At 36.3% G+C, this 24448-nt stretch overlaps 1 protein-coding gene and 2 long non-coding RNA genes across 3 annotated transcripts; all 3 read left to right on the top strand.

Moving 5' to 3' along the window:
• Positions 1-8882: 8882 nt before the first annotated feature.
• LOC121173800 (uncharacterized) lies at positions 8883-10162 on the top strand. The gene is made up of 4 exons (XR_005889206.1): positions 8883-9113; positions 9238-9294; positions 9379-9527; positions 9613-10162. It is a non-coding gene; the product is annotated as an uncharacterized lncRNA (long non-coding RNA).
• Positions 10163-12750: 2588 nt separating this feature from the next.
• On the top strand, positions 12751-14734 carry LOC121173875 (pentatricopeptide repeat-containing protein At5g38730-like). Its single transcript, XM_041011405.1, has 2 exons — positions 12751-13103; positions 14368-14734. The coding sequence occupies exons 1-2, from the start codon at positions 12751-12753 to the stop codon at positions 14732-14734; spliced, it is 720 nt and encodes a 239-aa protein (XP_040867339.1).
• Positions 14735-21124: 6390 nt separating this feature from the next.
• LOC102662575 (uncharacterized) lies at positions 21125-24107 on the top strand. Its single transcript, XR_005889188.1, has 6 exons — positions 21125-21207; positions 21288-21386; positions 21891-22049; positions 22264-22350; positions 22496-22567; positions 22939-24107. It is a non-coding gene; the product is annotated as an uncharacterized lncRNA (long non-coding RNA).
• Positions 24108-24448: the final 341 nt, after the last annotated feature.

The following is a 24448-nucleotide window of genomic DNA, read 5'->3' as shown; positions in this document are numbered from 1 at the left end:
TCCTTGTTGTACATGGCTCTACATGCAATATAAGCGCTCAATAAATGCTGGATCATTCCAATTGAAACATCAGACTTATTTCAAATTTTAAAAAAAAAAACAGGGATTACAACATACCTTAGCCTCAATCCATTGAGGTGGAGGTGGAGGTGCATTGTCCTTGCCTTGGAGATTACTGCATATTTTCTTCATTGCACTAAATTTGACAATAACAAAAGCCGAAGTTAACATGTAATGTTTTGAGTAGTAAACTACAAGTAATGACCAATGCTAAATTGAATAAGGTTGAGAAGTACTTGTTCACTGCAAACTTAATGTGAACATCAGGCTTTCTTCGTACAGAACAGAACCATACTATAATGTTCTCTTGTGGACACAACACAAGAAGTTGCCAATGTGCCCTGAAGTCAACAACATGAAATTCCCCATCAAACTGATGCAAACACATTGATAACAACCACATGAATAGACTTACTAATTGAAGTAAGGTCCTAAGTAGATTTCTCGATGTGACTCCTTGACCCACATTTCTATGTACTTTTGACATTCTTCACGCGTGTCCTTTGTGCAGCGTATAGACTGGGGCTCAAGGAAACCGTACACTGGAGAAAAACCAATGCTTGTACTCCAATCATTCATAAACCTATTTTAAACAAAATCAACAATATTCTTAGACAAATATGGAGTGGACAATAAGATATGACAACGAGTCAAATAATATGATTTACTTACATCATCCACAGCTGCAGTACAAATATATTTAAACATTTGTCACCTAAAATTATTTCAGTCACATCTGCATGTGTGATGAAAAAACCATTTGAGGCATTAGATAACCCAAATTTCGCCCCGTCCCATGCCAACTCCATTGGCTTTGTGTAAACCACATATGACTTCTTAACCAATTCTCCCAATGGGTCATCTGTGGCCACAGATGTTAACCTGTTCGGCTCTCCAACAGACTTTGATGGAGGCTTATCGGGTCCTACGACCACCTATGATAATTGAAGTTGGTGTACAGCATGTCAACAAATAGAACAGATTCATAGGAGAAAAAAACTAACCTCATTAGTTACTTCCCTAACAAGATGTGTCGGCCATGCGACGAATGTGCCAACAGCCTGCTCAAGATAATGAACCTCTGATGTAGGAATAGGGACCTCAGCGTGAGGCATGTATGTTCTGACAACCTGAACCTTAACAACATCATTTTCATAACGAACATTATGTATGGTGGATGAATTCTCAAACACTTTTCCCAAGCCTGCAAGCACAATATTTTGCCCAACAACTACGAACAAGCCCATCAGATCGTCATCACCATTCAAAAGCTCTTTAAGTAATCCGCTTCCTTCAGGTCCAGCGCAGCTACCCTTTGTGCTAACACGCGCAACTAGAGCTTATATTTCTGGCACCTCAATGGGGGCTGACTGATGTGATGCAATATGAGATAGCTCTACTTTCAATGATTTTTTTAACTCTTGCTTCATCATCTCCAAATTTTGCCACTATTTTTCTTCAATTGCCCTCATCCAAGCCTCTTGTTGCTGCTTGTGTTCTTGTCGTACCTCTTTTCTTATCTCATCCTGTACCTCCTTTCTTATCTCATCTTGTAGCTGCTTTCTTATGTCATCCTTAATTCCACTGATGATATCAGCCAATTGTTGTTGGTTGATCGATGGTGACGATGTGCTAGAAGCACGTGAGGCTTGGCCAAAGTATTGGCTTATTGTGACACCTGTCCCTGCGACGCGAACACGGCCTGGATGCTCAGGTCGGCCAAGGGATGTGTTAAGTATGTCCTGTCGCCCATGCGGAACAAAACTCCCATGTGTTGCTTGTTCCTGTAATGAATCTTGCATGGATATACAATTGTTGAATTTGAATAAAATAAATTTGACTAGGTTTGCTAACAATTATTTGCCAATGACAGTAACCAAAAAAATATATGAACTCACAATTTTGTCTGCAATTTCTTGTGCCACTTCAGGCGTCATTTGGCCATGCCGCTTAGTGCAGGCGATCTTCCACTTCAAGTGTCTTGCAACTGGGGATGGTGGGTCGACATTGAGTGTTGGGCTTTCAGTACACGAATGTTCCTCATGTCCACGCTTGCTCTTCTCCTCCATAAGTTTCTTGTCAAGCAGTTCATACCCCCCACGAGACAGTACGTGTGGGCAGTCATTAAATTTTTGAATTTCCTGGGCCTTCTTTCGTATACCCTTAAAAAGACAAGCTTGTACTAGTCATATATATGTTACAAAACAACAAAAGCAAAAATTGAATCGATTCTATATACAGAAATACTTAAACAAACCTGCCAATTAGGAGTTTTGCGGCTTTTTGCAAATTCCGCCCATGTTTCTGGATCAAGGCCATACTTGACTGTAGGATTAGATATTTGCTGACCTTCATTGTCAGCAAAGACAAATTTTGAAGTCAATGAAGACTTAAATTGCCTCCATCTTGCTGCAACTGTTGACATCACCTTTTTTTTTTGCATTTTCACCTTCAGGGATATCAAATTTGTGTTGCACAACAAAAGGAGTTATGTAACATTATGTAAATGAATCCTTTAAAAGTAACATAACAACAAAATCATGAATACAAGTGTATTTAGAATTACTTACCAAAATATCTTTCCATATTAAGCTCTTTAGATCATCGGGGACAACATTCCAATTCGCGTGTACAATAGGAACTTTTTCCCTTGCGACAACCCCTAAATAACTGTGAAATTTCTCTTTATGAGGCCCTGACCCTCTACCTGTAGCCGGATTCACGTTCATAACTGGTCGTGGGCCATCTAAGCATCTAGACGTCAAACTTCTGAGCCTCGTGGATTGTCTTGTCCTTTTCGAAGTAACCTCAGGAGGGTTTTCTGATTGTGGCAGGGACGGTGGTGGTGTTGCCATGGCCCTGCGGATAAAAAAAAGTGTTATAAATATGTCAAATTCAATGATGTAATAGGGTGCATGATTTTCAAAACAACTTAGCAATTTGTGCATGACAAATATAAATATTTTTTACTAACGGTTGTGCTTACATAGTTACGTACGAATGTTCTCCCATAAACCCTCGTCATGATCAGTACGATTTGCATATACATCATCCTCTTCTTGTTCAACAGTACTTGAAGGCATATCTTTGGAGAAAGATGGCATGTCAGTGACATCAAGTGTTGATCCATCAACATGGTGACCGATACAAATTGTTCTCCCTTGCAAAACCACTGCCCATCTAGAGTCGCATGGATCTTCTACATAAAACACCTGTCGAGCTTGCGCTGCCATTATGAATGGGTCGTCCTTGTAACCAACTTTTTTAAGGTCTACTAAAGTGAATCCCATTTTGTCTTTATGCACACCTGTGTTTCCATTGACCCACTTACATTTGAAAAGAGGTACTCTAAATTCACCGTAATCAACCTCCCAAATCTCTTCAATGACTCCATAGTAAGGCATGCAAGCTTCAATGGGATTATTGTCAGTAGCACTACAAAAGTGCTCTGATTGACCATCAACACTAACCCCGCTATTCTGCACACTACTTTTATCATCCTGGGACTTTGTGTAGAAAGAATACTGATTGATATCATATCCCTTCCAAGTTGGAACATTCATATTTGGACCCACAACTAGAAATCTTAATGTGTCTGAAGCACTGTCATCTGGGAAGATTGTTTGTCTAAACCACGATATGAAAGTTCTATTGTGCTCTTGCAACAACCTCATCATGTTCATTTTTGGGTGAATACGACACATATGTTGTTTGTGAGCATCTATGTAAGGGATTACCTCAGTTGTGTTGTGTAGTACATATAGATGAGCTTGTGCCAGCTGTTGGTGATCCATGGTTACAACATTGAACCCCCGTGTGCCCCTACCTTCCGTGGTGGATCCATGACGACTTTGAGGAAGTCCCACTGGTGTAGCCATTTCTATATATTGTGAACAAAACTCAATAGCTTCCTCAGCAACGTATCGTTCAACAATGCTAGCCTCTGGTCGATATGGATTTTTTGTATATCCTTTCAACACCTTCATGTAACGTTCAACTGGATACATCCATCATAAAAACACGGGCCCACACAATCGAATCTCACGTACAAGATGAACAATTAAGTGAACCACGATGTCAAAATATGATGGAGGAAAGTACATTTCTAATTGACATAGGATAATGGCTGCCTCGTTCTCCAAATCATCCAATTGTTTTGGGTCAATGACCTTACGACAGATTGCATTAAAGAAAAAGCACAAGTGGCTGATTGCAACCCTTACCTTTTCAGGCAATATACCACGCACAGCCACTGGCAACAATTGTTGCATTAACACGTGACAATCATGAGATTTCAAGCCAACCAACTTCAAATCATTAACTGACACAAGGCTCTTGATATTGGAAGAGTATCCTTGTGGGACTTTCACATTTTTAAGACAATGAAAAAATTGTTTTTTCTACTTAGTTGACATTGTGTAACATGCTGGGGGCAAATAAGTTCGTTGACCTTGTGATTGTGGATGTAACTGTTCTCGTATACCCATATTGACCAAATCCTGTCGACATTTTAGACCATCCTTTGTCTTGCCTTTGATGTTAAGAAGGGTGCCAAGTAAACTATCACAAACATTCTTCTCCACATGCATAACATCGAGACAATGCCGAACATTTAGATTGGTCCAATAAGGAAGATCAAAGAACACTGACCTTTTCTTCCAAATGTTCTTGTTAGCATGATCCTTCCGCTGTGTCTTACCAAAAACAGTTATGATGTCTTTCACCCGATCATACACTTCATGGGGAGCTAACGGTTCCGGGGGTTCTTCAGTCTCTTGGCTACCATTAAATGCTTTCTTCAATCGTCGATAGGGGTGATAATGTTTTAAAAACCTACGATGCCGTGTATAAATTGTCTTCTTCCCATGTTTAAGTTGGATGAAACTTGTGTTTTGCTCACAAATAGGACAAGCCTGGTGACCTTTCACACTATATCCACTCAAATTCCCATAAGCTGGAAAGTCATTGATGGTGCAAAATATCATCGCATGCAACCTGAAAGTCTCACCCTGATTTGCATCATACACATCAACCCCGTCTACCCACAACTTGCGCATGTCTTCAATCAAAGGAGTAAGGTACACATCAATATCGTTTCCTAGCTGTCTTGGACCCGATATTATCATAGACAACATAATGTATTTGCGCTTCATGCATAACGAAGGAGGAAGGTTGTAAATCATTAGCAACACAGGCCATGAACTGTGATTAGTGGACAAGTTACCAAATGGATTCATGCCATCCGAAGCAAGACCAAGTCGAAGGTTTCTTGGTTCGGCTCCAAATTCAAGATACAAGTGATCAATTGTCTTCCACTGTGGAGAATCAGCTAGATGTCGGAGAAACCCATCATTTATTCTATCAACTGCATGCCATTTAAGGTTAGAAGCATCGTGTGCAGTAGCAAACAATCGCTTAAACCTTGGTATAATTGGAAGGTACCAACAAACCTTTGCTGGACGAGGGTTGGATGTGGCTACATCATCAGTGTATTCCCCGTCATTTTGTTTGTATTGTGATACCCCACATGTTGGGCAATTCCGCAATTCGGCAAACTCTTTTCTGTACAACACACAATCATTACGGCAAGCATGAATCTTCTTGTACTCCAAACCCACAGGACATAATATCTTCTTAGCCTCGTAGTGACTATTTGGTAACTTGTTATCATTGGGAAGCATATTCTTCAATAAGACAAGCAACTCAGTCAAACTTTTGTCACTTCACCCAAATCTAGCCTTCAAGTTGACCAAAGCTAGCACTGCAGATAACCGAGTGAAGGTTGTGCACCCCAAGTACAACGGTAACTTGGAATCTGTTTCCAAATCTTCATAATAGGGTGCATGAGCTTCCAAAAATCCCTCTTGCCCAAGATCACATATCATGTCTTCCATTCGATCTCTGATTTCTAATGGTACCGCCTCATTGTCGGCAGGTAATGAGACCTCTGGCAATTCATCGTTCCATATCCAATTTGTATAACTCCGAATGAAGCCATCACAAATTAGATGTGATTTAATGACAACTAATGCCTGACGCCTTCCATTCACACAGTTTACGCACGGGCAGAAATACTTTCCACCCACAGCTGGTGCATGTTGTTGTGCAAACTTCAAGAAATCTTCAACCCCCTTTCATACTCATTGCTTATGCGTGGTGCTTGAATCCAACTTCTATTCATGTTTCTTGTTCTACAAGAGGGCGTCTGTTATGGCATATGCATGACAGTCTCACTTTTTTTATATGAAGGTCGGATCCTATCCCATTCAAGAACAAACTTTTTTTGATTCATTCATATGTACAAGTTAAGTATGTTATGCTAAATTTGATGAAATTTTGGCAGCATTTCGCATTGGTCTCCAAATACACAAAATGAAAGCGGTTCCTAAATTGACCACAATCAAGTATGCACTCGGAGAACAAAGCAATACGCAATAAACCAAAATCAAATCAAATATACCACAACATACTTAACCTATAACTATGAATGAAGTAAAAAAAGAGAGTTCCCAAACTGTCCGAACGGACAATTCAAGAATCCATACCACAACTAATCCAAACTATCCGTATTAATCATGGTATGGAATCTCAAACGGGAAACTAGGGTTCACTCACAATGCACATATTTTTTATGAACTAATTTATGGAACAACAAACTTACAATCCAAATAAAATTCCTATTAACTTACATACCTAGATAGATGGCTGCGGTAATGGAAGCTTCAAATACTATCAATTTCCTCGTGGGTTAACGAACAAAGTCTGAATTGTCCAATACAAAACTCATAAATTGTAGCCACGGAAACCACAACAATGTGTAGACAGCTGTGAAGCATAACAAATTATACATCGTTTATCAACAGCTGATGAAAATTTAAATAAAATCATACATTGCTAACTCAATTGACAAACAAATTTTATGATAATAAAGTGCTGAACCATATACAGAGGTGCATACTTTTATGGCAGGAGATTTGTAAGATGAAACTGCAAATAACATGACTTGGTATTGACTTGTTTGTGTTAGCTAATTATGCTGTATATTTACCATGTCTTTGTCATTTCTTGTTAGTTATTATAGACATAGTCAATGTACATAACAAAGAACAATAGTAACCAAACAAAAATCAGCAGGCTTTAAAAAAGTGTGTGGAAGAGATCAACTGTTTGGAGTGGGAGAGTTTTGCTTTCCATCCCAGCCCTTTAATTGTCCTTGTCTTTGAACGCTATAACAGGTAATTTCTACTGTTTTGGGTTTTACTTGAAATGATTTTTGGGCATGGATTTGCTGGAGCTAAAGAGAGTACAATTGTTGATAATACTTAAGGCAAGAGCGGGATGGAACAAATGGTAAAACTGAATGAGATGGTAAAAACTTCACAAGGTGTGCCAAATTGTATGCTTTATACATAAGTGTAATACCAATTCAAATACTAACATCTTAATCGTAAAATTAAATTAATAATATCTTAACTAAATGATAAGAACAAGATCATTTTCACCCAAAAAAAGAGAACAAGAACACTATGTAAAAAAAAATTGGTTCATTATAATATGATTATTCATATGCTATGGCACCTTTCTTCACATCAGAGCACAGGCATTGTAATGTACAGGCAAGTAACAGAAGCCTAAACAAGAAAACAAAAGAGGAAACACAACTGGTTAATAATATCTCAATGATAGGATAGGAGAGGAGAGGCATAGGCATCAATGATGGTGTGGTTGCCGGTTGGAGAGGGCTTCTGCCATATGGGGCCAGACCAGACCTAGCGAAGCTTAATGTCGTCAAACTCAGTCAACCCCAGATCCAGTTCATTAGTAGTAGTTTGCTTTGGCAGAGAATGTTTCACACAAATTAGTTAAATTGAATTGATTGAACCTACGTGGAGCATTAGACATGTTTGACCAAATTAATTAACATGTGGTTTTTTTTAAAATTATGAAACAGCTTCACCATCCATCAGCATTAGACATGTTTGACAAAATTATTGATGCGCCAAAAGGAAAACAATTTGTCATGTTTCTGGACTATGATGGCACGCTGTCTCCTATAGTCGACGACCCTGACCGTGCTTTCATGTGTGATTCGGTTAGTTTCATTACTTACTGATGTTTTTGAATTTGACCGTGCTTTCATGTCTTATATACTAAATCTATACGTAAAAATTTGTTGTGTGTATCAGATGAGAAAAACAATGAGGAAACTTCCTAGGTGTTTCCCTACTGCTATAGTGACCGGCAGATGCAAAGACAAGGTACAATATTAATTCGAAAGTTGGTTAGAGTAAATTTTCGTGCTCTTATTATGTACTTCCTCTTCTCTCCTTTCCTTTCCTTTGTCAACCTGCCAGTGATTTTCTTCCCTTGATAGATGAGATTCGTCTATTAGTATATCAACCTGCCAGTGCTTTCAGTCCTTTGATTAAAGGAGAATGAGAATAACATTACAAGCAGAATAGGGAAAGCTTTTCTTTCTTCATGTTTCTCAGTGTTATCGCTTTTAAATCTATAAGTAAGAGTTAGGATACTTTACTTTTAAAAGTACAGAGACAGTTTCTACACTATTATTATGATCTTGGATTATTAAGAGCCAAGGTTTACATAAGAAGGCTTTAGTATTGGGTTCATCAGGAAGTTGATGCAATTGATGTATGGATGGGCACTCCTAAGGGCTATATAGTGATAAGAACCAATCATTCAGACAAAGCACATGTTTGGTTTAAATTAAGATTAAGAGAGTTTATATCCAAATGTTCTCTATGCAGTATTTTAATTATAAGCTTTTTTTTTATCACAAAATAAGCTATTCCAAACATGTACTAAAATGTTTATCACAAAATTAACTTTTCTGGTAATTTCAAATGGTGATATTGATGTAGATGCATGACTTATTTTGGAACTTGGAAGCAACAAGTCTAGGAAATTATGACAAATATCTTTTGTTGCAGCTCCCTTTAATTTCACAGCATAATTCTAAACTTTAGTATAATTTGTATGCAGGTATGACTGGGATAGTTGATTATACCAATTATGATGATATGAAATATGCTGTAAGTGTTCTAAACGACTAAACCTGTATCTTGTAATGGTTATCAGGATCAGTGTTTTACTTGCCTTGGTGTCTTTTTAACTAGTACTTTTGTTCTACTTCTTTAACTTTGTATTCTTTTACAGATCAGGAAACTTGATGACTCAGAATTCCGCAATGCCTTTTCTCGTGCTTTCATACGGGTGGGTGGATATTATATTTGGCTACATTCTGCTTTCAATAATTTTTTAGTTGCTTTTGCTAATGTACATCTCTGATTGGTCCAGGTGAGGGAATATGATTGAGGTTATTCTAGAAGTCCTAGTCGTGATTCAAGGAGGAGCTATTCTAGAAGCCTCAGCCGCAGTCCATATGTCTCACGAAGCCGCAGCCATAGCCGCAGCAGAAGTCATAGCTATAGTGACAGGAGCAGAAGGTTCACTTTGGTTGCCTTGGTGAACTATGATTCAGTTTATATTTTTGGTAGCTTCGAAGAATTGACTAAGTCTTAATTTATGCAGTTGGTCTCCGAAACCAAAACACTCTCGACGTTCAATATCTCTTTCAAGGTCAGTTTCTACCAAGTCTGATACATATGCAGTTTTGTGCTCTGTGCTTTGAATGTTGAAATTTTAAAGTTTGGTTAATGTCATTAGTGAATGAGTATCCCTGCGTTATTGTAACTAGGGTGTTTCTCTTGGAGTCTATGTTTCTATCATCTTTCCTAATAGGTAGTATCATGTGGCTCATTTAATGTAGAAATGTTTTACATCTATGGTGGATCAAAATTAAATGCTTGATCATTTTGCGTAATAATAATAAGATTTATTTGGGTGAATACTGTGATCTTTCTTACTACTTTTACTCAATTTATACTCTTTTGTCTATGAGTTTTGGTTGAGAAATAAGAGCTTGATTTGTTGTTTTATTATTCTATTTGTTATTGTTGACTCATGGTTGGGTACATCTTTGCTCATGTAAACAAATTGACTTGTGTCAACTTTTGTCCCCACCATGTCAGGAATGTTTGCTTGCTTTGCTTCTCATGTATCTCTCTGCCAGATTCAGGCATTTCTCTATCTTTTAGTGTATTTTAAAACTATCTTTCAGCCACTAAGTATTCCTTCTCCCTGTTCTCAAACAAGGAGAAATGAAAACTTAGTTTGTTTACTACACATGCAAAAATATTTTATTTATTATGGTCTATACTAAAATTTGATAAAATATAATATTTATATATTTGTAACAAAATATAAGATTACTATTGATTTTATAGTTTACAAAAAAAATCAAGAAATGAAAACAATTATATAATAACTAATTAATAAAATATATTCTTAAGATAAAATTTCTTTTTTAAAAAAAGAAAATTATTATAAAGTTATAATTTAAAGAAGCCAAGGATAAAAACTGATTGTATATTTAGTAACTAAAATTTAATAAAATATAATATTTAAATAAAAATTCTAAAAAAGATATAACATTTTTTTGTTTGATAGTTTAAATTAAAAAGGTCAAGAGAATTGACAATTTTCTCCCAATTCTCATAAGCAATTTACGCATAAAATACACATCAATTTACGCTCAACGACATTTGTTTTGCACAGGTGCTAGAGATTCGTCCCACTATTAAATGGGACAAAGGGAAAGCCTTGGAATTGTTATTAGAGTCACTAGGTGAGTTTTAGTCTAACAGACTCTACATTACTATTTTAAAAATCAAACAAACACTTTGATCTCGATTCATAACTTTTTTTAAAAAAAATCAATTGAATTTTTTGTTTTGTTTTAGTGGTTTGTTTTTAAAAATATTTTTAAATTTCAATTTGTTTTCCAAATTGATATTTATCAAACAAGTTTATATTTAATTATAAATTAACAAGTGTTCGTTACTATTTTACCGAATATTCTTTAAAAAAAATTAAAGTTAACAAATTAAAGTTACTGTCCATGTCTACCAATTAAAGTTTCTAGTATTGGAGTGTTAACAAATTCTGCATCTGATGGTTACTGTTCTCTTTCTGGAGTAACCATAACCCAGCCCAGATACCTTCCATTCATTGATATATAATCCAAAACCTACAGTATTATATCTAGTACACCTAAAAATAAAATAACATATACATTGTAAACACATAAATGCAGGCAAACACAAATTTCCCTAAACACACAAAATATAAAATTGTTAACATGAACATAAATAATCTTCAATCCATTCAACTGAATTAACTTAAACAACATCACCCTAAGTAACAACTATATATGAGCATCCATCAAGCAGATAAAATCAACAAATACACATTGACCCGTTTGCAGCCCAGTGAAGTATGTATCAGTTGTTGTTCAAATATGTTCCCTGCAACCACCATTACCAAACAACAACAACAAAGCAAGGTTAAGTTATGTCGAACGCACAACGTCTGTTGAACACTAAGGCAACCTTAATTTGAGTAAAAGAAAGTAATTTTTTAACTAACCTGGTTTCTTGACTCCAATGTCCTTGTTGACAAACTGCCACTCCTTGATGCAAACTAATTTGTTCATGAACTTGGAAGTTCGAGCCGGGAAGTTGCTCCATGTCATGGGGTTGTTTGGAAGGAGAAGAGGCTAGCTAGGCCTACAGTGTCAAAGATGGTAGGGACTAAAGTATATTTTTATTGTCATTTTACACTAAAATAGACTAAACTAAATCATATTTTGCAAAGTAGGGAATAAAATACTATTTTTTTAAGTTAAAAAACGCTTACAATTTTAACGAAAAAAAATGAGACTTTACTCCATACAAATCACATTCAATTTCTCACATTTTCAACACTTGATCATAGTTTTTCATTAATAAGAACCTAGAATATATTTTTATCAACGTAAAATCATAGGAACCTAGAATATATTTTTTCTTATAAAAATAAGGGAGGCAAAACACAAAAAAATCATGATATTTTTAATTTTATCAACATGATGAGTTGTACCCCATCAAGTATATATATAAGTCCCCCATAGATCCGAAAAAAAATAAAAATAAAAGTCCCCTGGACCCATTATACAAGCATGTACAATATTTATTTTTATGTTGATTACTTATAGGTCTGGCTCTTTGAAATTTAAAAGAATTTATTTATAACAATTAAAATAAATGAAGTGCATTGAATCTGCGTCCCATCCTTTGGAAGATTGCCTTTTGTTTGGTATAAGCTAAATGAGCATATTTAAAAGGAATATTGTTTTTTTAAAAAATATCATTGTTTCAAATGTTATTTTTAAATCAATTTTAAAGCACGATTATTAATAATTTTTTATAAAATTATTTTAAATAACATTACACTGTTTATTATGGAAATACAAACACAACAAACAAAATATAAGTAATTTTTTTATCAATTTAATTATCCCCCGCCCCAATTTTTTAAAAACTTTATTACAACTTCTACCAAACACATAACGTTCAAAAATCAATACACCTAAAATAATTAAGAAATCAATATTGTAACTAAAAATTAACTATATAGTTATTTAAAAAGCATCAATAAATAAAGTATAATTAATTAATCTAGGTGTGACCGAGCAGGAGACAATGGCTTGGATATCATGACTTGGTCTACAAACTAATAAAGCTTAAAGTGGAGATATCATGCCTCTCTAACCAAGTAGAACAAAAAGAAATGTTAAGAAATGAGTTGGAGCTTATGAATAAATCACTTGAGGAATCTGAGGCTCAGTTACAGGGTAGAACAGTGGAAAGCAATGAGCTGGTGAGTCAAATTGCTTTATTGAAGAAGGAAGCAAAAAGGTCACTTGATGAGCTAAATAGGATGAAGAATCTCAAGTATGAAAAAGAGTTGGCGGGTAGAGTGTTGCAGTCAGAGTTAGAAGCACTTAGAACTCAATATAATGACTTGAAAAGTTATCTTCTTGGGGATGAGGCTGAGAAAGAAAATGTAAGAAAGCAAGTTTTCCAGCTAAAGGGTGAACTAAAGAAAAAAGACGACGCGTTAATGAACATTGAGAAGAAAATGTGACAAACCATTTTCTTTATGAATTTTGTCATAAATAAATTTTTAACTTAATCAATATAATATTTAATAATTATTTGCAGAAAATGGTCCAAGTCTGGCGTACAAAATGGTCTGTTTTATGGCCAATATCATTACTAGCTGATACATAATAATTTGGAATCCTATACCTTTTAAATCAACTTCAAGAATAACATTCCTATGGTCCTCAAGTACAGCATATACACGATCTACAAATGATGGACTCGCAGGAGCAAAACAGATAACGTGCACATATATATCTAGTATTGGAAGTGTTTCCACTTGCCAAGAAGTTAAATAATTTTATTACTAGTGGCATGCAATTCTCAACCTCAACCACTCCTAAGCCTTTGCCCATCAAAATCACCAAGAATCCGCGGTTCCAATGTCGCAACAATAACCAAAATAATCCATACATAAAATATATTCATTCAAACTAGACCCATAACATTAGAGCAATAAAGTTACAACCCATCCTCACTCAAAAGAGGGATGGAGAAGAGGTCGAGATATGTCGAGGAAAAAAATAGACACTCCATTTTAGAGGCTTGTCGAGAACAAAGATAAAGAGATGGAAGGGACACATTATAGAATAGTTGGGGAGTTTGAGTCAATGTAGACAGGCTGACAGAGTAACTTCCTTGAGAATTTTTTACAGCATGTCCTCTTTTATCTTTTGCTTCTTTAATTTTGGATGCAAGGTTATGGTACCACCTGCATCGGGATGCTTTACAAATTGGCAAGAGAAACATTTATTGGAGAAACATGTGCAAACAATTTAGCAAAATAATTTGTTAAGAACTTGACTCAGAATAATTCAAATATCACTGAAATTCCATTAGGCATTAGACATACTAGTATACTACCATGTAGGAAAACTATAGTCATGCCAATGACGTACTTGTTACCATCAAGGTTACTAGCCTTGTAAGACTATAACAAGTTTTATGAAGCCTTCTCTAACAACCTTAAACTTGGTCTTGATGAGGATTCTCAGAACAAGACAAAACTAGCTGAATTGCTGAGGTATCACTCCACTAAGAGTGGTGATGACGTGATCAGCCTGAAGGACTATGTTATCAGGATGAAGGAAGGACATAATGGCATCTAGTGAACTAATGTTGCTCAAATATGTATTTGTCATGTACAAATCAACTAGATAAAGCTCTGAAAATGAAAGAAATGATGGAGGCTAAGGGATTAATTATACCCTGGAGTTGTTACATTTAATTCAATTTTGTGCAGGCTGTCCCAAGATGGCAGGATAAGGGATGCAAACAAAGTCTTGAATGAGATGACTGAAAGTAAAATTGAAGCTCAGAATATCACATGCAACACACTAATTAATGCTTACTACAAGTTTGGAGAGTTGAAATCAGCTTTGAAATTTAAGAACAAGCTGTTAGAAGCTGGTCTAAAACGTGATCCATTTACATATAAAGCATTAATTCATGGGTTCTACAAGATGAATGAACTAGAAAGGGCAAATGAGTTAATGTTCAGCATGGTTGATGCTGGATTTACACCCAGTTATTGCACATTCTCATGGATTGGAGATGGCTACAATAAGAAAGACAATATGGATGCAGTTTTAGCACTTCCAGATGAGTAAATAAAGTAGAGGTCTTTGTCTTCATGTTTCACTACTATACATGGCATTTATAAACTAAATAGGGCAGTAAAAGATAGGCGAGACTCAGACAGGGATCTAATTTAGGTAGAGTTTAAGCAAAAAATTGATGCCTTCATATATGAGATTCAAAGAACATGCATATAATATGAAGTTTTTGTTCAGATGATTGAAATCTACAATGAACAAGTGAGACATTTACTAGTCAGTCATGGCTCTAACAAGTAATACTTGAAGTACCTTCTCTAATGAATTAATAAATTTTATTTTAGTTTCCTAATATTTTTTTATTTTATGTTAAGTTTCTAATAAAATAAAAATTTATTTTTCATTTTTGTTATTTTGTTTTAATCCTTCTAATGTTTGTAATTTTGTCCCTAATTAAGCTTATTATATATTAATTATTAATATTTCAATTATAAATTATATTATTTCTAAATAAGCTAGTCTATTAACCCCTTTGGACTTTTCTAAAAGCCCATAGTTTAGCCTACTTTACTATAAATATTTTTTTTAATAAAATATGAATTCTTTACTGAATAGGTTAAGTCAAATCAGATTGATCTTTAAATAATGTAGGTTGTAAGTAACTCCTTGACGAGGAGCATATTGTATTTTCTTTCCTAAATGTAATAAATAGAAATAAAAAAAATATAAATTCACTCTATGCATTTTGGTGGAGATTTTATCAATTTGGTGCATTCCACAAAATAAATTTTCAATTCATGAAATTGACTGTAAAAAGAAAAATATTAGGGGTATGACATACAACATTAAGCTTTACAATTAAATTTTTGTATAGGGTTCAACTTCTGATAGGGTTTGTCAGATTTGCATTCATTACCAGAGCGATTCTTAGATAGTAAAAACAAAATTAAATATAGTACGCATAACAAAAATATATTTAAGCATATATATATTTATCAACAATTTTGAAAAAAAAAACAAACCAATTATTTTGTTTAGTCAGAGTGTTAACCTGGTTGTTGTTTAGTGTAGGTGCCCGATATACTTGGTCATCTGCCGTTTGTAGTTGCTGCTCCTTCTATCTGACAATTAACAATTGCTTCTTACAGATCAGTAAGTTAAGAGAAGAGATCTCAACAGTTTGTAAAAAAAATTAATTTATAAGGTAAACCCCTGATATGTTTTTTTTTTTGGAAAGCAAACCCCGGATATGTACTAACCAAAGCAACCATAACTTTAGAATTACACCTTTCAAACTTGAATGATGAAGTTATTAGAAGTTCACAAGTACAAAGGATGAAATTGTTAGCAACTTGAAACTTTCATACGGAACTTTATAATGATGATTTTAAGGGACCAAAACAACAAAATTTGTGACACACCGAAATGTACATTACATTTATTAAATAATCAGAAAATTTGAAACACACATACAACATATGGCTGTAAGGTAATTCAATATATGACACAAAAACATCTGCATATGCCTTTTCAAATTAACACATTAAGGAAGCAATTGTGTATAAAAGAAACTATTTTTGTTTGCTATGTCTAATAGTAAATCCACATTAGGGAGTGTTGATTGTGGTGGGGTTTAGTATACAACACATTTACAGGCATGTGTCACCTCTATTCTCGGTCAATGGTATGATTTGTAACACAAAATTTCATATATGTATATGTATCGGCTATAGCGTACTTCAACTATATAGCCACTGCAGCTGGTAGTTTATGTTTAGCAGGTTAGTTGCCTAAAGTAGATGATGAAGTAGCTATTAAGACAACCATGGATGGATTAAGGAAGGGACCTGAACTGAATGTTTTTGAAGAAATTGACAAAAATGTATTGGTTACCATTGCATTCAATGTTCAAATGTGTCATTCAAAGAAACCAAAGCAAAACTCCCTCCTAACATGTTTGATTTTTGAGCTAACCAATCTCCAACAACAATCTCTCTCAGGTAAGCCATTTCAAGCCTTTATGCTCGTTTGTTAATTATTTAAGGGCTAGGCTAGCTAGCTTTAAGTTATACTACGTGTACTTTGTGTTACCCTTTTGCAACTACTAGTTCAAAGTGACACTTATTTTATAGAACAAACTATAAGTGAACAACTCTGATTATGCATCTGAATTAAACCTTCATCAGTTCGGTAGTGGTTCCAAACAGGAATAGGATATGGATGGCTCAGCCTCAAAGCCTGGTCACACAACAAGAGGAGTTGGTTTGGTTAAAGCTGTTGTTAACTTATATGGCAACAGGATTGAAGATGTCAATAGTCCTTCGCTGAAAAAAGATTTCTCAACGGTATGTCCCTCATTAATCCTCATCTGCCTGCAGCTGATGGCATTTATTCTACTAAATTGTTTTGTGCATTTTTTTCTCAAGAAGAATTTTTTCAAGTGAGTATGACACTGTTAAGTAAATCTAAATTGAAAAGATTTTGTGAAAAAAGCTTCACCAACACACAACTAAGTGTAGTAAGTTACACGAATTACACCTTGTTAACTAAATTTTTGGAGATATTATTTACTATAAGATTTATGTGAAAACTTTCTCTCCCTTTTCATGGACTAAAACCACCATGTATTTTACTCTCCTCACTCATATCTTGAATGGTCTTCTTTCTATATATTCAAATCTTCTTTACCGATTTTTTTTTGTCATTTCTTCAATTAGTATTGCACCAATATCTCTTTGCCGAATCTCTATGACATGGATCAATTACGTAATAATGTGAATGCTAGGTCGTTGCCCGGAAGCAACGCGCTGTATGGCTCGAGTACAGTGTCAAAAGAGCAAGAGCCGCTGCATCGCCGCCCGGATGTAGTGAAAAGTAAGCAAGGGTTCCCACATTTTCGTGAACGGGTGTGGGTAAAGAAGCTAGTTCATGACAGGAGGATTCGCTTTGGTACATGGAATATAGGCACACTTACTGGAAAATCTATGGAAATAGTGGATGTTATGGTGAGGAGGAAGATCAATTTTATGTGCCTACAAGAAACTAAGTGGACAGGTGAAAAAGCGAAAGAATTAGACAACTCGGGATTTAAGCTGTGGTATACGGGAAAAATCAGATCAAGAAATGGGGTAGGGATTATTGTGGACAAGGAGTGGAAGAAGGATGTCGTGGATGTAAGAAGAGTAGGAGATCGTATCATAGTCTTAAAATTGGTAGTGGGACAGGACACCTTTAATGTTATTAGTGGGTACGCACCTCAGGTTGGGTTAGCAGAACACTTTAAGGTAAAATTTTGGGAGGATCTAGAAGGGGTACTTCAGGATATACCCCAAGGAGAGAAAGTTTTCCTAGGAGGGGATCTCAATGGACATGTAGGTAGCGTGGCTAGAGGTTTTGAGGGGGTGCATGGGGGTTTTGGCCTAGGGGAGATGAATGGGGAGGGTAAATCCATCTTGGAGTTTTCGGAGGCTTTGGATCTTTCTATAGCCAATACATGGTTTAAGAAAAGAGAGGAACATCTTATCACTTACAAAAGTGGAGGGACATGTTCTCAGATAGATTTTTTCCTTATCAGGAAGTCTGATAGGAAGTATTGCTTGAACTGTAAAGTTATCCTGGGAGAGAGCTTGACTACCCAACATAGAGTTTTGGTTATGGATGTAAGCATTAGAGATAGGGCAAAGAGAAGAAGTCCTCTGGTAGCATCAAGGATCAAATGGTGGCACTTGAAGGGTGAGAAACAAGGAATCTTCCAACAAAAGATATGGGAGGGTTGGTGTGGACAATCACAAGGAAGTGCAAATGATATGTGGAACAAGATGTCCCAAGAGATTATTAAAGTGGCTAAAGAGACGTTGGGTGAATCTAGAGGTTTTGGACCTAGGGGTAAAGAATCGTGGTGGTGGAATGAAAATGTTCAGAGCAAAGTTAGAGTAAAAAAGGAGTGTTTCAAGGAGTGGTCTAGGTGTAGAAATTCTGAAACTTGGGATAAGTATAAGATAGCTAGAAATGAAACCAAGAAGGCGGTGAGTGAGGCAAGAGCCCAAGCTTTTGACGGACTATACCAAGCTCTAGGAACCAGGGACGGAGAAAGATCTATATATAGGCTTGCTAAGGGTAGAGAGAGGAAGACTAGAGATTTGGATCAAGTAAAGTGTGTTAAGGATGAAGAAGGCAAAGTCTTAGTGCATGAAAAAGATATCAAGGAAAGGTGGAAGGCGTATTTCCACAACTTATTTAATGATGGATATGGATATGACTCTAGCAGTCTAGACACAAGAGAAGAGGACCGGAACTATAAGTACTATCGTCGGATTCAGAAACAGGAAGTAAAGGAAGCGTTGAAAAGAATGAGTAATGGTAAGGCAGTGGGGCCAGACAACATACCTATTGAAGTGTGGAAAACTCTTGGAGATAGAGGTCTTGAGTGGCTCACCGAACTCTTTAACGAAATTATGAGGTCAAAACGCATGCCGGAGGAATGGAGGAGAAGCACGTTAGTGCCAATCTATAAGAACAAGGGGGATATACAAAATTGTGCAAATTATAGGGGAATCAAGCTCATGAGTCATACCATGAAATTATGGGAAAGAGTGATCGAACGGAGATTAAGAAAGGAGACTCAAGTTACTGAGAATCAATTTGGTTTCATGCCGGGAAGGTCGACCATGGAAGCGATTTATTTATTACGGCGGGTGATGGAGCAATATCGCATGGCCCAACAAGACTTGCACTTGATTTTTATTGACTTGGAGAAAGCGTATGATAGAGTGCCTAGAGAGATTTTGTGGAAAGCTCTAGAGAAGAAAGGGGTTAGGGTTGCATATATTCGAGCTATCCAAGATATGTATGATAGGGTATCGACTAGTGTTAGGACACAGGGTGGAGAGTCAGACGATTTTCCCATCACAATTGGTTTACATCAAGGGTCAACCCTTAGCCCCTACCTTTTTACCTTAATTCTAGATGTCCTCACGGAACAAATCCAAGAGATAGCGCCGAGATGCATGCTTTTTGCAGATGACATAGTCCTCCTTGGAGAGTCGAGGGAGGAGTTGAATGAGAGGTTGGAAACTTGGAGACGAACTCTAGAAACACATGGCTTTCGCCTAAGCAGAAGCAAATCGGAGTATATGGAATGTAAGTTCAACAAAAGAAGGAGGGTTTCTAACTCAGAGGTGAAAATAGGAGACCATATTATCCCTCAAGTCACACGGTTTAAATATCTTGGGTCTGTAATACAGGATGATGGGGAAATTGAAGGGGATGTGAATCATCGCATTCAAGCAGGATGGATGAAATGGAGAAAAGCATCGGGGGTGTTATGTGATGCAAAGGTACCGATCAAGCTAAAGGGAAAGTTTTATCGGACTGCGGTAAGACCGGCGATTTTGTACGGAACAGAATGTTGGGCGGTCAAGAGCCAACATGAGAATAAAGTCGGTGTAGCGGAGATGAGGATGTTGCGGTGGATGTGTGGTAAGACTCGACAGGATAAAATTAGAAACGAAGCTATTAGAGAGAGGGTTGGAGTAGCGCCTATTGTAGAGAAGATGGTGGAAAATAGACTTAGGTGGTTTGGGCATGTAGAGAGAAGACCGGTAGACTCTGTAGTGAGGAGAGTAGACCAGATGGAGAGAAGACAAACAATTCGAGGCAGAGGAAGACCCAAAAAGACTATAAGAGAGGTTATAAAAAAGGATCTCGAAATTAATGGTTTGGATAGAAGTATGGTACTTGATAGAACATTATGGCGGAAGTTGATCCATGTAGCCGACCCCACCTAGTGGGATAAGGCGTTGTTGTTGTTGTTGTTGTTGTTGTATAGAATGTTTAGGCGTCCTTTTAGAGCACTTGAAAACATCATTGTTTTGTTAAATATTACTCAGAAGCAATCTTCTAAAGCAAAAGAACTCCACAGAGCAAGCAATGATATGGTTCGGTACAAAGAGACCAAACGGGTAGCAGAATCTGCAAAAGCTCAAGCAGAAGCTAAGCTTTCCAATGCCAAATAGACAGTGAAAGACCTTTTCTCTATGATTGGGGAATCTAGCTACAAGGCAAAAGCTCGAATGCGAGATGTGGCACCACTAAAGGAGTATGGGAAACCAAGCAAGAATGATGATGATATTGAGTATTCACAAGTTATGAGAGAATTGGAACATGCTAAACGGGAATTTTTCCAACTTAAGCTTGATGTGGCTTCTGTTTTGGAGGAGAAACAGCGAGCAGAAAAGGAAATCGAAGCATCGAGATTTTGTATCTTTCTAAACGGGAACTTTTGTGTCTTTCTAAGATTTTGTATTGTTGGGAGTTATTAGTGTGGTTGGATATTGAGTTATTTGTAGGATGAAAGTTTAATGCTCTTCTATAACTTAAATACCATCCTTTTTGTTGCTTGATAACTCTCCTCATTACTAAGAATCTCTGTTTTCATTGCTTATCAGGCAATGTTGGTACGTCCTGATAAAAATATGGGTAATGAGAAGGCTGTAGAAGCCTTTAAGAAACTTCAAAATGCATATGAGGTGAGTTTTAAATTTTTGTTCTCCCTGAAAATCAAGAGATAATCCTTCCCTAATACTTTATGGTTATAATGGTTTCCTAGATTCTAATGGATTCGTTGAAGCGAAAAGCTTATGATGATGAGCTAAGGAGAGAGGAGATTTTGAGTGTATTTCGTAGATTTCATGATGCTTCTTGTAAGGTATATGATTTATACTTTTTTCCCCTACTGTTTTAGTATTATGGTAAGTGGAAAGGGAACTATGCTTTTTGGGTCAAACACATTGTGGTCAGGAATAATATTCATCAGTATTGGGGATAATAACCATGAAGAGGTAGAAGACTTAGTAGAGATGAACATTCATTGTTCATGAATCATAATATATATATATATATATATATATATATATATATATATATATATATATATATATATATATATATATATATATATATATATATTCCAAAACAATGGAATTCTAATGACCAATGTTTTAATGGGGATTTTAGAAGATTTCTACATCATTATTTTGATGTGTAGTGTAGTCATGCATGTATTTTTCTTCATCTGGAAGGGGCAGTTTGCTGTCTCTTGCCTGTGCTCAGTAGACTCTGAAGACCATTTAGAGAACCTTCTAATCTATTTTTGGATATAATTTATTATTCTCTTTTCTAACTTTGGCTGTGAATGCAACTGATTTGCCAGAATGGTAGGCATGGATTCTTTCCTTCAGGATTTGCACGATCTGATGCAGATGGCAAGGATCCATTTGGTGATTCAAGGTGAATAGCCTGCAAAAGATGTGCTGGCTTTCATGTCTGGATACACACCAGGAAACAAAAGTCTCGGGCAAGATGGTGCCAGGTTTCTTCTTAATCTTTTTTGTTCTCAATGAAGCCTAGGTGGCATGCTTAACTGATAGTTAGTTGGCTAAGTCTATTAATAATTACAAAATATTTGTCAGTATTATGTCTCTCTCAGCATGCTTTCCCTTAAGAGAGTATTTTTCATATGTATCATGGCATGTTGGCACTAATGTTTTATGGTGGGTTTTTTTTTTGTTGTTTTTGTTTTAAAGGATTGCCAAGACTTTCATCAAGCTAAGGATGGTGATGGATGGGTTGAACAATCTTCCCAACCATTTCTTTTTGGCTTATTGCAGAAGGTGTGAATCAACGTACCATTTTGAAAGTCTTATTGGATAACACCTTATAACCCATAGTTCAAATTTTATGAGTCAATTCCTGGTTCTATGAGATACATAGTCAGAAAAAAATTTTGCTTAATAATTTGAATTGTTTTTACTTTAGGTTGATGCTCCTTCAGCATATGTGTGTGCTGGTAGCAGGATATATGATGCCATTGAATGGTATATCTGTCAGGTAATTTAGTTTTTTAATCTTCATATTTTGACCATATTTCATTTAAGAACTCAGTTGTTAGATGTGTGTGCGCACGTGTTTGACATGCTTGAAAGAATTTGTTTCAGCTCACATAAGATACCAGGCAGGATTGTCTGTTTGAAAAAAAGAGTTTTAAATATTACAGCATAGTTTTGTTCTGATTTTAAAAAACTGTTCTCTCTAGCAATGCCATGTTTCATAGTGATATAGGCATATTTCTCTAGAGTCCAGATATGTAATCTCTATTTTAGTTTGTCTGGTTTGCATGATTCACCGAATAGCTTGCTTAATGAGACTTGTATGGAGATTATAGATCCACAAGGCATTAATGATGAACATATTTATTGCAGGGCATGAGATGTCCAGCGAATACTCATAAGCCAAGTTTTCATGTGAACACAAATTTAATGTCCAAGCATAATTCTGGCAAAGGAACTAGTTCAGGTCAAAGAGGTGGGCATATGCCAACACCTAATATCGAAGAAACCATGACTGAGGAAGAATTATTTGAGTGGTTACAGAATGCAGTACATGCGGGTGCATTTGACAATTTTAGTGGCACTGCAATAGAGAGCCCATCTCCCAAATCTAGAAATGGAATGAAAAGCCTTTGTGAACCATGCTAGTGTATCAAATTAACAACTTACAATTAATTAAGATGGTAGTTAGGATCGAAGAAAACTAATGGGCCAAACCAGATTCTCATTTATTTGGTTTGAAAATTTGGCCAAGGCCTCGTAGTATTTAGGCTATTTTCGTGTGTCAGCTCTCTAGGTCTAGAACAGGAAACCATCAAGCATGTACAGAGAAGTTCAACGCAGGAAAATGGGGGAAATATGTAGCAGAAATTAAAGACCCTAAGGAGATTTGTAAACTTACCGGTACGATGACCTAAGCTGCAAAGACCATGGCGGGTCACAGCAGCTACACTTCTGGGAGATGCCACACAGGTCACAGGCACGGGCTCTCTCACGTACTCACAGCACGAGCTCCACTGCACACAATGGGCATTGCCGAGAGAGTGAGGTTTCGAGGAACTTTCAGGGGTTTGAGGTGGGTTTCGAGAGAGCGAGGTTTCGAGGAACTTTCAGGGGTTTAAGATAGAGAGAGATGGGTTTGAGGGAGAGCGAGGTTTGAGGGGAGAGAGCGAGGTTCAGCTATGTTGTGGAAAGAGAGAGCGAAGGGCACAATAGAGAGAGGGGTTAGAGTTAGGGCACAGCAGAGAGAGGGGAGAGAGCGAGGTTCAGCTATGTTGTGGAAAGAGAGAGTGAGGTTCAGCAGAGAGAGGGGTTAGTGTATGGGCCACGCGTGTGAGGAACAAAGATGGGCTTATCAGAGGACCGTCGTTGTCTTGCATTAAGGTAACATTCTAAGGCGGTTATTTGTAACCGCCTTAGAATGTGCGACTTTAAAAACAAAATTTCTCTCCCTAATTACAAAAATGTCACCGCGTCCTATACTAAAGCGGTTCTTTAAGAACCGATGTAAATCTCGCGTCTTAAAAAGCTACTTTTGTAGTAGTGAGACATTAAAAGTTTTCATCTCATGAAAAATGACCTTGCAATAAATTTTAGATCTTTAATAACGTTAGTGCTAGTCCATTTTGTGTACGAACATGTGCTACTGGATGTTCAATATGAAATATATTCATTAAAAGCATGAGATATAAACTCACTAGCATTCTTAATTGGAAAATGTGTTCTTTGTCAAATTAGTTGAGCTAACAATCTCACAAATGTTTGGTTGCAAGTTGATGACAAACATGTGATCATCTAGTTGATGAATCAATTAAAATCATAAAATATCTTATATATGAATATCTTTAAATTTAAATTATAATGGTTCAAGTAAAATCATATA

The sequence above is a fragment of the Glycine max genome, chromosome 17, assembly GCF_000004515.6.
Source record: "Glycine max cultivar Williams 82 chromosome 17, Glycine_max_v4.0, whole genome shotgun sequence".
In the NCBI taxonomy this organism is placed as follows: domain Eukaryota; kingdom Viridiplantae; phylum Streptophyta; class Magnoliopsida; order Fabales; family Fabaceae; genus Glycine; species Glycine max.
Note: the sequence above shows the minus strand (reverse complement) of the source record. Positions and strands in the feature narration are given on the sequence as shown.